Below are 13,973 nucleotides of genomic sequence, written 5' to 3' on the forward strand. Positions count from 1 at the left end.
CAGATTTGCTGGGGAGGAGTTCTGAACCAGCCCCAGGGCATGGACTGGCATTATCTCACACCAGTTCTCCCACACCAAAAAAAGTACTTTGTCTTCAACCTCACTGTACAGAGCAGATGATTTTTTTCAAACTACAAACTTTAATTGTATGTCACTGAATTACTGACAGCACGTTAACAGTTTTTTTTGAAAAATTTCTTAACAGAACATCAGAGTATTGCAACACTTTATTAAGAGTATTGGCTTTGAATTAGTAGCTGAAGTAACAATTGCATGAAGCCAGATCAGGTGTACTGCATAATACTCATACTTGATTTATTGACATTACTTAGCAATTTATTGGACAAAGGTCAAACTTTTTGTTTTTTATTAAGCACATTCCACAGTACAAAGCTGTCGTGAATAATATCTGTACAATTTAACAGTTTCAATAGCTGTTCAGACACAAATTTCAAACAGTTATTGGCAAACATAATTAATTACAAGTTAGAATTAGACTATCCCAGTGCTTTAAAACATTAATATAGCAGTAATTTACAGTTTCTCAATTATGGTTAGCAAAATAAAGTCCAGAGTACAGCTGGGAATTACTACTATAATCCCAGAAAGTCAGAATTCCTCGGGTGCCAAAGTCCCCTGCTATAATTTAGTAGGCACAATTCAAAGGTTGTGTGCATATTCAAAGGCCATGATCTCCCAAGGAACCAGAATTTCTATATTAAACATGCAAAAACAACCACGGAAAGTCCATTCGTTCAGAAGAATTGCCTCCTCCCCTGCCCCTCCCTGCCCTGCCCCCTGGGCTCTCCTAACCAATCTGATATTAAAGCTGTAAGGTAAGAGTGGTCAAAGTTGTCACTTTCACAACCGCTGTCAGGGTTACAACATCTACCCGCTGAACGGAGATTTCTTTTTTTTTTTTTTAACACTTTGAGACTCAACTTTTCAAAAACAGAAATTAATTTACTAACATGTAGGAGGGAAGGATGTATTTTTTAAAAAGGACAAAGGAAAACAAAAAAGCAAACCAACCCAATAAACAACCACAGACACACACATTGATTCCCACACCATTCTCATGTAAAGGACAAAACAGAGCCCAGGCACCTTCCCCTCAGTGGGAGAGTGTGCTTCCACGGGAAGAGGTTTAGTTACAGGAAGTTCTCATTGGTCCTTTAAAATGTTAGCAACATTCCTTGATCTTTGGAAACAATGGCCAAGGGGCAAATCAAAACCTAATATTGAACAAGGGAAAAGGAGTGCCAACCAGATGCCAAAGTCCTTTCCATGCATGTCAGCATGATGGTGCCATTCACACATTCAGGCTGCGGAGCGCTCGGGAGCCAGGAGAGCTTGCCGGGGCCACGGCAGCAGGCGACACCAGAGATGACAGGGATGGGATCATGAGCCTGAGGCTTCACACCACCTGGGAGGACCCTTCCACTCAAGATGGGCCCTTGAGCCAGCCTGACGCGGGTCCCGGGCTCCAACACACAAGTGGGCCTTGCTACCACCTGACAAGGGCAGGACGCACGAACGCCAGAGCCGGGAGAGCCACGCAGCGGGGGGCCTTCTCGCTCTTCCCTTCCCAGGGTTACTAACACACAGTGTGACCTGTGACGGTGAAGTCAAATGAATGCTATGGGAAGCGACCACGAGTACTTAGGAGTACTGATGAGGAAAAGAACAACAAAAGTATTTAAGGTACCTCTCTACTGTATATACTGTACAACGAATAAGACATTTTGTGTTAAACTTTAGAAATTACATCTTAAAACAAGATTCCCATTAAAACACACACACACACCACACGCACAATGACAATGACAAAATAAGAAGACCACATGAATACTGCAGGAAGGGTTCTAGGTAATCCACATCAACCCTGGTAGCGGGTTCTTGAGCCCAGCCCACAGCTACGGGCGAACACACTCTGCATTAGTGTCTCAGGCACAGGGGCCCTGACTCGAGCAACCTTGAGGTTAAACTGTTATATACATTATATCTACATGCGGATACAGTATTTTAAATTAGGAGGCAAGCACACATGTAAAGGTGTTACTCTACCAAATATCAGGAGATGGTTGCGGGTACAGAGAACAGTTAATAAAAGAAAAGAGCTATATTACCTGTTGGGAGATAATATAACCTGGCTTACAGTTCTTTAAATTAAAAGAAATTGGTACAGAAAGGAAGTATAATCCAAAAAATATTACTAAAACAATCCAGAGAAATGTTTCCATTGTCCAACATGTTCCTAATACAAGTCACAATTCATAATGACTTGGACGGTCAAAAGGAGAATGCTAACTTCTGAAAAGGAAAGCCCTGGACATTCTGGGTAGGTGTTTGGCACCCAAAATTTCACCGAAGAATGCTGTTTCTTAGTATCAGACCAAAGTGCAAAGCAATATAAATTAGAGGCCAAGTCTTCTCTTGACGGTCGACTTATTTCTGTAAAACAGACTGTACGTTCCTTTTATATGAACAATTTACATTTGAAGCGATAGATTTCTTTTCACTGATGGGGGGAGGAAATGGGCTTCTGTACTACTGAAAGTCGGTGAAGCTAAGGTATCCTTCTCAAAGTAGAGGCCGGAATCGGAGGTGAGAAATGTCGGTACTTGAAGAGTTAGGCTGCTTTGCATCTACCCAGCGTCTAGAACCAATTCCAGCTTCATAACTCAGCTGTGAAGAACTCCCTTAGGCATTTGGTAGCCATGTAGCCAGTAGTTCAAGACTAGGAAACCCTGAAAAAACAAAAACAAAGGGAGTATGGATGGATATTCTGGTTAGACATGGAGATATACACCACAGCCCATCCACATCCACACAGACATGTATGTACTTGCGCATACATAACACTGATTTTTAAATAATCAGCATCAAAATAGAAGCTGCAAGTTGTTTTGCGTATACTACATACCAGGTATCAGGTTTATTTAAACCTCTCAAGAACTTTATGAGGTAGAAACTATTACACCTACTTTACAAATAAGAGAACTGAGGCTCAGAAACATTATTTGGTTTAAAGCATTAGCCATTATATCCTGGGATAAACCATAATGGAAAAGAGAATAAAAAGGAATGTATTTATGTGTATATTACTGAGTCAGTTTGCTGTACAGCAGAAATTAACACAACACTGTAAATCAACTATGCTTCCAGAAAAAAAAAAAAAAAAGCATTAGCCGTTAAGTGACAGAGAGGGGGATTCTAAGAGATGACTGACCCTATAACCTAACATCTTTCATGCTGCTAAAAGTTATGCATGTAACAAAATATGCTTAATGTTAGATTTTATATTTAGCATAATCTTAAATTTACGCCATCCAGAGGCCACCAGGACCTCTCTCATGACCAAGAGTCTTCATCTATCACTGTGAAACAAAAATTTGTAAAAGCTAGTAAACAGAGTACTCCTTCTAAACAGAATGCCAACAGTCAGAAATTACTTCTTTTTGAAATAAATCATTTATAAAAGGACAACACAATGTAGAGGAGAAGACAACTGAATGTTTTATATTTTTTTGACCACGACCTTGAGTCAGGAACACATTTTAATCACAATCTCTACATTCATCCGTGTATGTAAATACACACACATATCCCTACGCAGAACATTCAGGAAACAACACTAATCATTACTATGGACAATGCAGGCTGACATTTTATATCCTAAATTTCACCCAAAGTCAAAACCCATTAAAATGATTTCACAACCACTAATAAGTTACAACCCTTTCCAAACACTGCACTAAACCATTGGCCTGGAAGAGCTAAGTAACCTTTAGGTCTAAAATTCTATGGCGAAAAAGAGAGAGAGAAAAAGAAAGGGGGGTGGGGGTGGTTGTTTGGTTTTGTTTTGCTTTTAAAGCTTGTATATATATTTTTAAAGGCAATTTTCCTAAAAGGTTAATTTCCACAAAATTCTAATTTCACAAGAATCCTAATAAGCTTCCAAACGAATGCAAGACAGATTCACAATTTCATCTGCCACTGTTTTCCCATGAAGGATATGTAAGAGTATTTGAATCATTTTAAAAATATTAACACCCAGGGCTTCCCTGGTGGCGCAGTGGTTGAGAGTCCGCCTGCCGATGCCGGGGACACGGGTTCGTGCCCTGGTCCGGGAAGATCCCACATGCTGCGGAGCGGCTGGGCCTGTGAGCCATGGCCGCTGAGCCTGTGCGTCCCGAGCCTGTGCTCCGCAACAGGAGAGGCCACAACAGTGAGAGGCCCGCGTGCCAAAAAAAAAAAAAAAAAATTAACACCCAGAGATAAGAAGTCAGCACTCTCAAATGCTGCTGGTGGGAATGTCAACTGATGTAACTCTTCTGGAGGGTAACACAACTCTTAAGTATCAAACCTCTCTAAACATCATAGCTTTCAACCTAGACACTGCAGACATTTCTAGAATTCTATCCAAAGGTAATAAAAGGTTGGGCAAAGATTAAGCTGAAAGAATCATGGCAATGTGTTTTATAATAGTTAAAAGCTGAGGGGGGGGGGAGAATATAAATATATAACAGGTGCATATCCAAACAATCAAACATGATTTTGCCATTAGGAATGATAATTCAGACAAATAGTGACATTACTGACAGGCAACAATTTCACAATAAAGAAAAAAAAAAGCACGGTTATCAACCATAATTTTTAAAAGCCTGAAAGGCTACATACAAAGGAGTTAATAATGGTGAACCAAGAAGAGGAGTTGTCTACTTTTTACTAATTTCCTAATAGTGCTCTTATATTGTCTCATAATAAAAAGGAGAGCTACTGTATACATAGCTCTTGGGAGTTAGTAATTTTTTTAATAAAATGACTCAGCAAAAAAATCTATTGCTAAATTTCTCGACATAGAAATACTCTTACCTTATATTTTAGGGGTAAATATTTTACTGTAAGGTTAAATCATCATTAGGGTAGTGTTTCTTATTATGCATAAATTTTACAGCATCACATGGTAATAATTTTTTTCATGTTACAATAAATGAAAAGAATTTGGAAAAGAGCAATAAAATCTATAAAGTTGACTGCCAAGGTTGTCAAAAGTAATTCACTTTGAAGAGACAAACACATTTGAGGTTTCATTGCTTGTGCTGCTTAAAAAGCAGATAAGATTTTTCCACTGATTTATAATTGTGGATCATAACAAGGCAGTTGTTCTTAGGTTCCCAAAAAGGGGGCAAGAGGAGAGAAAATCCTTTCCACCACAGCCAATGAGAGAAACGGCATTGGTGATCATTTCATCTCTCAATCAAAGGAATCTAATTTCACGGCATTTTAAAGTAGTATATAAAAGTTGTCCAATTTGTGAAAGTTTACTATGTTCTATAATTCATCTATCAAATTCGCCAGAGGGGGAGAAAACATACTACAGATGTCTTAGATTTTATCATGTGCTTCTTTAACAGTAGAAAGACACAAACACATATCAAAACTACAAAAGAAGTATACTTAAGTTGTTGTATGATATACCTACTCCCCTGACCCTATCCATTCCAGAAGCTCAGCCACAATTGTAGTTGTCTGTGTTCTATTTTATCTATTTATCTATGTGGGAAAATAAAAGCAGAAGCATTGGGATATAGTCAAAGCAATGCAGAGAGAATGTATAGCTCAGAAAATAAAAAATTAAGAACAGAATAAACTTAACAAAAGATGTGCAAGACTTCTACACTGAAAACTGCAAAACACTGCTGAAGAGAAACTGAAGAAGACCTAAATAACAAAGAGATGTACTGGGTTTGTGGATTAGAAGACTCAACATTTGTTAAAGATGGAAATTCTCCCCAAGATGACCTTTAGAGTCAATGCAGTCCTGATCATAATCCCATAATCTTCATAGAATTTGACGATTTCATTCAAAAATGAGTATGAAAACCAAAAGGACCTAGAAGAGTCAAAACAATTTTTTTTAAATTGACTTATTACACAGCATGGTATTGGCAAAAGGATAGCCATAGATCACAGAACAGAATAGAGGCCAGAAAAAGAACTACAAACAAGTGGTCAATTGAGTTTTTGACAGAGTGCTATAACAACTCGATGGGAAGAGGGCAGTCTTTTAACCCAAAAGAGCTGGAACTAGAAGGCTGTATAAAAAACACCATACCCAAAAATTAATTCTAAACAGATCAAAGACCTAAATGTCAAACCTAAGCATATAAAACTCTTACAACGATGCTGGTCCAAACACGGTAGTCACTAGCTACATGTAGCTATTTATTTTTTTACTTTTTATTTTTAAAAATTTTTGGCTGCGTTGGGTCTCCATTGCTGCACGCGGGCTCCCTCCAGCTGCAGTGAGCGGGGGCCCCTCACTACGGTGGCCTCTCCCGCTGCGGAGCACAGGCTCCAGGTGCACAGGGCTCAGTAGCTGTGGTACGCAGGCCCAGCAGCCGCAGCTCGCGGGCTCCAGAGCGCAAGCCCAGCAGCCGTGGTGCACAGGCCCAGCTGCTCCGCAGCACGTGGGATCTTCCCGGACCAGGGCTCGAACCTGCGTCCCCTGCTCTGGCAGGCGGATTCCCAACCACTGCACCACCAGGGAAGCCCGCTACATGTAGCTATTAAAATTTAAGTTTAAACGAAGTATAATTAAATACAATTGAAAATCCAATTCAATTCAATTCAAATATAATTAAAACTTCAGTTCCTAAATCAAACCGGACACATTTCATGAGCTTAATAGCCACATACGGCTCGTGACTATCCAAGTGGACAGTGCAGGGACTTCCCTGGTGGCGCAGTGGTTAAGAATATACCTGGCAATGCAGGGGACACAGGTTTGATCCCTGGTCCAGGAAGATCCCACATGCTGCAGAGCAACTAAGCCCGTGTGCTACAACTACTGAAGCCCACGTGCCTAGAGCCTGTTCTCCGCAACAAGAGAAGCCACCACAGTGAGAAGCCCGCGCACCGCAGTGAAGAGCAACCCTGGCTCACCACAACTAGAGAAAGCTCACGCACAGCAACGAAGACCCAACACAGCCAAAAATAAATTAATTAAATAAATAAATTTTAAAAAATAGGAACCACAAAGTGGACAGTGCAGCTGTAGAAAATGTAAACTAATCTGGTGAAAGGAAGCAGGTGAGTGTTTGCTAAGGCTGTGATGGGATCAGGCTCTGACTACAAAGAGGACACAAGGGAACTTCTGGGGGGTGATAAAAATGTTCTTACCTGGAGTGTGGAGGAAGCTGCAGGGGTGTATACATTCGTAAAAACTTGTCACAAAACAGTATACTTTAAATGGGTACAATCTGTTACAAAAATCATACCTCAATAAAATTGATTCAAAAACAGCAATGGGGCTTAGCGAAGGTGAAGGGGGCAGGGCGGAGGGAGATGTGTACATCTAGGTACCTGTCTACATGTAAGGAATATATCTAGTACTTGACTATGCCACTTTAGACAACTTATTCCAATTTCTTACTGAGCTATTATCTTTATGTTTGTGGAAGGCGTATGAATACCCTGCAGTTTCACACATATTTATTTATGGGCAAATTCTTGTTGGCCCAGGAGAAAGAGCACAAAGATGTCATGTTGGCCCCCGGGTTATCACTTGACCAACAAATGTCAACAAGCACTCATAATACACTGTGTGCTCTATTAGATACTGGGGCTCCAAAATAAAAGGAGCTCCACGCCTTGTAAGAGAGACAGGCGTGCAAATCATTTCAATACCAAATAATAAATTAAGTCAGATGAAGTAAAGGAGTGGGGGTGTGGTGGTATCTACAAAACCCTAACAACACAAGCAAGGGGAGGAAGGTGGCAGAGGTCTGTACTACTGAAGTGTAATTAGGGAAATTAAACAGAATTCAGTCTGGTTGGAGCCCCGGAATTTTGGGAGGGAAGAATGCAAGGCTGGGGTGGGGGAGGGTAGAGAGGACAGAAGGTAAGAGCTAGATATTGAAATTTCTGTTAGCTAATCTTAGCTGAGCCTTGTTCCTGAAAACAAAAGGAAGCTAGTGAAGAGGAGAGGCAGGGCTAAGATGACCATAGTTGGTAGCAGGATGAAGGGTGGGCTGAAGAGGGAGAAGAAGAAACCAGGAAGGAGGAAATCAGTTTTCATTTGGGTCCCTTCCTCCTTCCTTATGTATTTCTTTGGTTTGGGGCGAAGGGAGGTTGAGGCGGGGAAGAGCAATCACTCAAGAAATCCTTGCCGGGCTTCCCTGGTGGCGCAGTGGTTACGAATCCACCTGCCAATGCAGGGGACGCGGGTTTGAGCCCTGGTCCGGGAGGATCCCATGGGCCGCGGAGCAACTAACCCCGTGCGCCACAACTGCTGAGCCTGCGCTCTAGAGCCCGTAAGCCACAACTACTGAAGCCCACGCGCCTAGAGCCTGTGCTCCGCAACAAGAGAAGCCACCGCAATGAGAAGCCCGCGCACCGCAACGAAGATCAAATGCAGCGCCACCCTACACCCCATAAAAGAGATCCTTGCCTTCTTCCTCTGTAATTTCCTATAATTCAATAAACGTAAAAATCCTGCCATGTGAATTTCTCAACTGACTTGTGAAGAATCTATCCAGAGAGAAAGCAGCAAGGGAGATGGCCACTGTCGCAAGAGCCAGTATGAACACACTTGAGACCAGGAACGGCAACTATTTATGTGGCTTACAGGTCACTACTGTGGCTCAGCTCCTATAGCCAGGGAGGCACAGCCAAGCCATCGAGGCACTTAGTCCTTCTGGGTCCACGTGGGGTCCCATCATCCTTCCAAAGGCAGTACACCAGTCACTACGGATCAAACTGAGTTGGCATGAAGAAACAATGCATTTGCCATTCCTGATACAGATCCTTGGTTTATCACTAATAGATGGAACAGGGGCAAGACCAGAGGTCCGCATGCTTCTTCTTAAAGGGCCAGACTGTACATATTTTAGGCCACACAGTCTCTTTTGCAACTCTCAGCTCTGCCACTGAAGCACGAGAACAGCCACAGACAATACATAAACAGATGAGCTGTGGCTGTGTTCCAATAAAACTATTTATGGGCACTGGAATTTGAATTTTATATAATTTTCACATGTTCTAAAATAATATTCTTCTTTTAATTGTTTCAAAGTATTTAAAAGTGTAAAAAACTATTCTTAGATTGCTATGGTAAGGATAAAAAAAATTAGGCAGTGGGTCAAATTTGGCCTCCAGCTGTAGTCTGCCGACCCTGAATAAGATAAAACTTCCTGGGGCAGAAATAAGGAGTATCTGAAAAGATGTCAACTTAGTGATCTAGAAACCAGGGATTCCCTATCTTTTCACCCAAAAAATTTCACGATTCTACACACGGACTTTCTTTACATTTTTAATATTCAATGAACAGGAAAATATACAATGACAAAAAGCTACTAAGCATTAAGTAATGTTTTTACATAAATATGAATTTTATTAACACAGTCTTTACATACATATATACATGATAGTACAAATATGCACAAACATTATTTATTCAATCGACAAAGTTTAACGTGCACAGAATTCACAGGCCCCTCGCAAAATTCTCAGGAGTTGGGAATACTGCTCCAGATGAACACGGTCATCAGTTCCAAGGACACTGCCAAGTAAGGCTTCTCATCCTCTAGCTGGACACCCTTAGTAATCAAAACATGCCATCATCAATGTTATTATGGCCCTAAGTCTTCCTGTAACCGGAGCAAAGGACTTGGCTTCCAGGGTACCTGTTGTGTCTAATGGATGAAGAACGAGTTTTAGGGGCTCTCTCAACAAACACCCTTCTTTGATTCCTACCCTAGGGAATGGTGGTGGTGGGTGGATTGTAATGGGGGGGCGGGGAGGGGAGGTAGTTTTAAGTGTTTGCCTGATGGTGATTTTTTTTAAAGATAAAAGATAGAACTGAAAGACAGGAAAGAAAGAGAAAAAGGAGATCCTTGCACCGCAAAACAGAATCTGGAGGACTTTCCTGGTACTAGATTGGTATGACCTGGGAAAAGTGTTAAAAAACAGGAACCCTGGGGTCTACCAATATGAAAACCCACAATAAGCAGGATTCCGATTTATATCTTATTCTGATGTGACCATAAAGATGTAGCCTTATGCTAGAACTGTGCAAAGTTGATGCACCTAATGTTCCTATTACTGAGAAAGGAACCCAAATCATAAAATTTCCCCAAAGGGAAGGTGAATTCAATCAGCAAAATTAAAAGTGGGGGAAGTACTCACCTGAAACAGGTAAAGTGCAGACTGTTATCTGGAGATGTAAGTGTATGTTCTGGAGGGAGAACGGGTCTCATTCTGGGCACTGGGAGGCACATTTAAGAAATCCCAAATCAAAATTGTGTCATCATGGGAGCTGCTGATGATCTGAAATTCATCGAACTGTAGCCGAAACACACGTCCAGAATGTTCCTGTGAAACATAATAGCTTGATGCCTAAAACGAAATCTTTACAATCCCTCCTATCTCACTACCAGGGAGTTGGCACAGGCTGAAAATACAGCTCCTTATCCAGGCTTCCTAAATAAGTTTCCAGAGCTTTATTGAGCTTTGTCCTTCACCCTAGGAATACAGATTCTGCCTTCCCTTCTAGGCTTTTTCTTTAATTTAACTTTGTATCCTAGATCCTGGCCCATTAATATGTCAATGAAGAAAAACTACGTGATCATCTTACAAAGGGTCTTAGGAAGGTAAGCAACAATATTTAATATCCATTCTTGATACATTGTAAAAACTAGGACCAGAAGAATAGTGTTTTTAACACCACCAAGCATATCTATCTCAAACCACAGCTAACATCAAAATTAATGGTGAAATACCAGAAGTCTTCCTATTAAAATCAAGAAGAAAACAAGAATGGCCCTGACTCAAGTTCTGCATGTTCTAGTCAATGAAAGGAGAAAAAATAGAAATAGAAGGTAAAACTACTGAAAATAAGAAAACTCTATCAATATTTTCAAACAACTGTCTCCTCAAAAATACAACAAAAGTAAACAGACTGTTAGAAATGATGAGCTTGGTAAAGTTGCTAAAACAAGATTAATATATAAAAATAAAGTATTCCTATATACCAAACAATAATCCGTAGAATACAGATTGAGGGGAAAGTCCACCATAATAGTACAAAAATGTACTGAGTTATAAAACACAACACAACCACAGATACCCATATTAGGAAATCTCCCAAACTTGCAGACAGGAAATACTTTGGAGTGTTCTAGGAGGAAACCAGTCCACCTACAAATGAGGAAGCCTGCTTTCATATTTTAAGTTGTGTTAATACTCCTTATAAAAGAGCTCACAGAAATATGAATGTCAAATATTCTCTGATTTTGACTAATAAACAAAATTAACAGAACAGCGCATTTCTCAGAAGGCACGCTGTGAGGTACAGAAGCTTTCCAGTGATAGGCTCAGGGAGGTCTATCTGCAGGTGGCCAACCGCCAGCACAGGGAAGCACTTCCCTTTCAACAGATCACATACCACCAATGTGCGCAGACACAACGTGCTTGCTGGGGCTCGGGGGTCGAGAGCAGCCTGCAAGTCCCAAACTTTGATTTTCCTAGAAAGGAAAATGAAATCACAATTAGTGGAAAAGTCAACATTTTATATATTGTCAAGCATTTCCTCGACAGAAAGGAGTGCATTCGACCTGCCTATTTTAAAAGCTAATGGGGAACCTGCTGATGTTTTGACAAGGTATTTAAACCAATTACACTTGATTTGGAAAAAATAAGGATGTACACATTCTCAGAATTGCTGAAATTGTGAAGAAATATTATTTGAAGGGAGACAAGAAAACAACTTCACAGTATCTAAATTCAATTCCTGACTTGATAATCTATGTCACCAAATTCATTAATCAGGGGGCTCTCTAGGGCTGAGTAGGTGCCGCTGACAGAAGCTAGGGCTCTCTGTGAAATTCCAAGGATACCTTTCTCCAAACTAAGCAAATGCTGAAAGTTAATAATAGGAGTATGAACAGACCAACTAACCCGTCTGTGAAGTATATATAAGGTCATCTTGAAAGGTTTACGGTTGCCATTTGCTCATTTTAAAAGTCATGAGGCTTTTTAAAGAGGATGTGTTCAATTCACCAAAAGGGGAAAAGAAATTTATCATTGAGCTCACCAAAAAAAAAAAAAAAAAAAAAAAAAAAAAAAAAAGAAGCCTGGTTCAATTTAGTGCTGGGACAAGGAACTGAATTCCTGCAAAGCCTAAGCTACTCCCTGAGTTTACAATAATGGTTAAAAGCATAAGCTTATTAATTCATCCTTCTGGGTCTGAGTGTCCCCACCTGATCAAGTGGTATAATAATACCTGCCATCCACCATTACATAAGAAATACCTAGCATGGGACCTAGCATATACACAGCTGCTTAATATGCAGTACTTATTTTTCCTCTTCATATAGTTATGGCTGTGCATTTGAAACACGTACCCATCATAGGCCCCACTGACAATCCTCTTGTTATCAAACCGGATGCATCGGACCAATTCTTCATGTCCCTCTAGGACTCTTAAACAGGCGCCACATTCAATATCCCACAGCCTTGAATGAAAAACAGATTTCTGTGAATCAAGTTCCTACGCATGATTCAAACTATCCATACGTGATCTTCTCTACCCTGGGAATCTTTATTTCTATCTCACTCCCAGTCCACATTATACACATGCGAAGATCTGTGTGTACCTTTGTACCATTCATGTGTTTTTTAAGAACTAACTTGGGAGAAAGGCTTACTTTTCATTTTATTTCCTTTTACATAGTTTGAAACTTTTAAAAATCGCATGCATGTTGTTATTATTTAAATAATACCAACAAAGAAATTTCAATTACGTTTAGTTTGTAGGCATGCTCTTGATGTCTGAGTTGATGAAAACAAGTAGCCAAATGGTCTAGGAAGAATTTTTGGGGGGAGACAGGGATTGCAGGCCGTAAAGAAGAAAAAGGATGTAGGTGTGGGGAAGAGAATAAATACAACCCAGGGGGTTAGGCTTCCACCACCAAGGTTAGAACCGGTGGACCAGCACAATGGTCTCCCTCTCCTGATGAGGCTTAGGGATTCCCCTTCCTAGATACAGACTGCATCCTAGGGCTGTCTAGGTTTACAAGGTCAGAGTGGGAGCCTCTCATTAGGCATATACAGTGTCTTAGAAATATAAACCCAGTGACTACCATCCAGCCTTTTTCTCTGTATATGATTTATGTAACAATTCTGGAAATAGAGATTTTTTTTTATTATCACTGATTTAACTACATTTGCAAAAAGAAACCACAGCAAACTAACATGTACAAAACAAAGTTAGCAAATTAATTCTATAATGACATTTTCTTAGCCTCCCCACTAGTACCTATCATACATCCAATGAATATTCTACCCTCAGCAAATGTTCTCATCAGTGTCAGTGATGATAGCTTCTCTAATCTACTGTGAAGAGAGCACTGCCACTATAACTCCAAAGTGGTTCTCTTCCATAAACTATTCAGCAGTACACATTATTATTTTGTAGAAGCTCAGAGATTCCAATGAGGAAGTTAAGAATTGTTCATTGCTGAAATATTAAGTAATACCAAGCATAAAGAATGCAACAGAACCAAGATTCAAGTTCTCAACTGACTTTTATGATACCTTAAAACTTAAAATGATAAAGAAAACTTTTGGCAGTTAAAGCTACATTGTGTTTGCTTTCTTTCTTTCTTTTTCTAAAAAAATAATCTTGAACCCAATCCTTATTTTGCCCAAACAGGCAATTTGATTATAAAAAAGCTACTAGAATATGATGGGACAGTTGGAAAAAAGACTTGGGGTAATTAAATAGATATTTAAGGGAAGTTCTTAATAAGACAAAAAGTGTTTAAAGATATTCATATTTATTAGAAAGCAAGGACAATGAGTGTTGGGAAGAAAAAAGGGAGATAAGATAAATGACCGAACAGGAATCGATGACAATGTTGGGAGAGAGAAATAAAGTACACTGCCCTCTGTTAGGGAGAGAGGCA

The 13,973-nt window shown here is 40.1% G+C and overlaps 1 protein-coding gene across 7 annotated transcripts in view; it reads right to left on the reverse strand.

Annotated features, from left to right (window-relative positions):
- Nucleotides 1–212: 212 nt before the first annotated feature.
- The window catches only part of FBXW11 (F-box and WD repeat domain containing 11), a 132,023-nt gene continuing 118,262 nt past the window's right edge, over nucleotides 213–13,973 (reverse strand). For 5 of the 7 annotated variants that reach the window (XM_082623860.1, XM_082623863.1, XM_082623865.1 and 2 more), the window contains 4 exons: nucleotides 12,411–12,521; nucleotides 11,453–11,531; nucleotides 10,195–10,380; nucleotides 213–2,750 (listed from right to left, as the gene is read on the reverse strand). In XM_082623860.1, the coding sequence (XP_082479986.1) occupies nucleotides 10,219–10,380; nucleotides 11,453–11,531; nucleotides 12,411–12,521 (352 nt within the window). In that variant the 3' untranslated portion in view covers nucleotides 213–2,750; nucleotides 10,195–10,218. Of the gene's footprint in view, nucleotides 2,751–9,378; nucleotides 9,702–10,194; nucleotides 10,381–11,452; nucleotides 11,532–12,410; nucleotides 12,522–13,973 lie in introns of those variants that run through there. The other 2 variants (XM_082623861.1, XM_082623862.1) reach the window with 2 other exon arrangements.

The sequence above is a fragment of the Mesoplodon mirus genome, assembly GCF_964341445.2.
Source record: "Mesoplodon mirus genome assembly, chromosome: 5".
Classification (NCBI taxonomy): Eukaryota; Metazoa; Chordata; class Mammalia; order Artiodactyla; family Ziphiidae; genus Mesoplodon; species Mesoplodon mirus.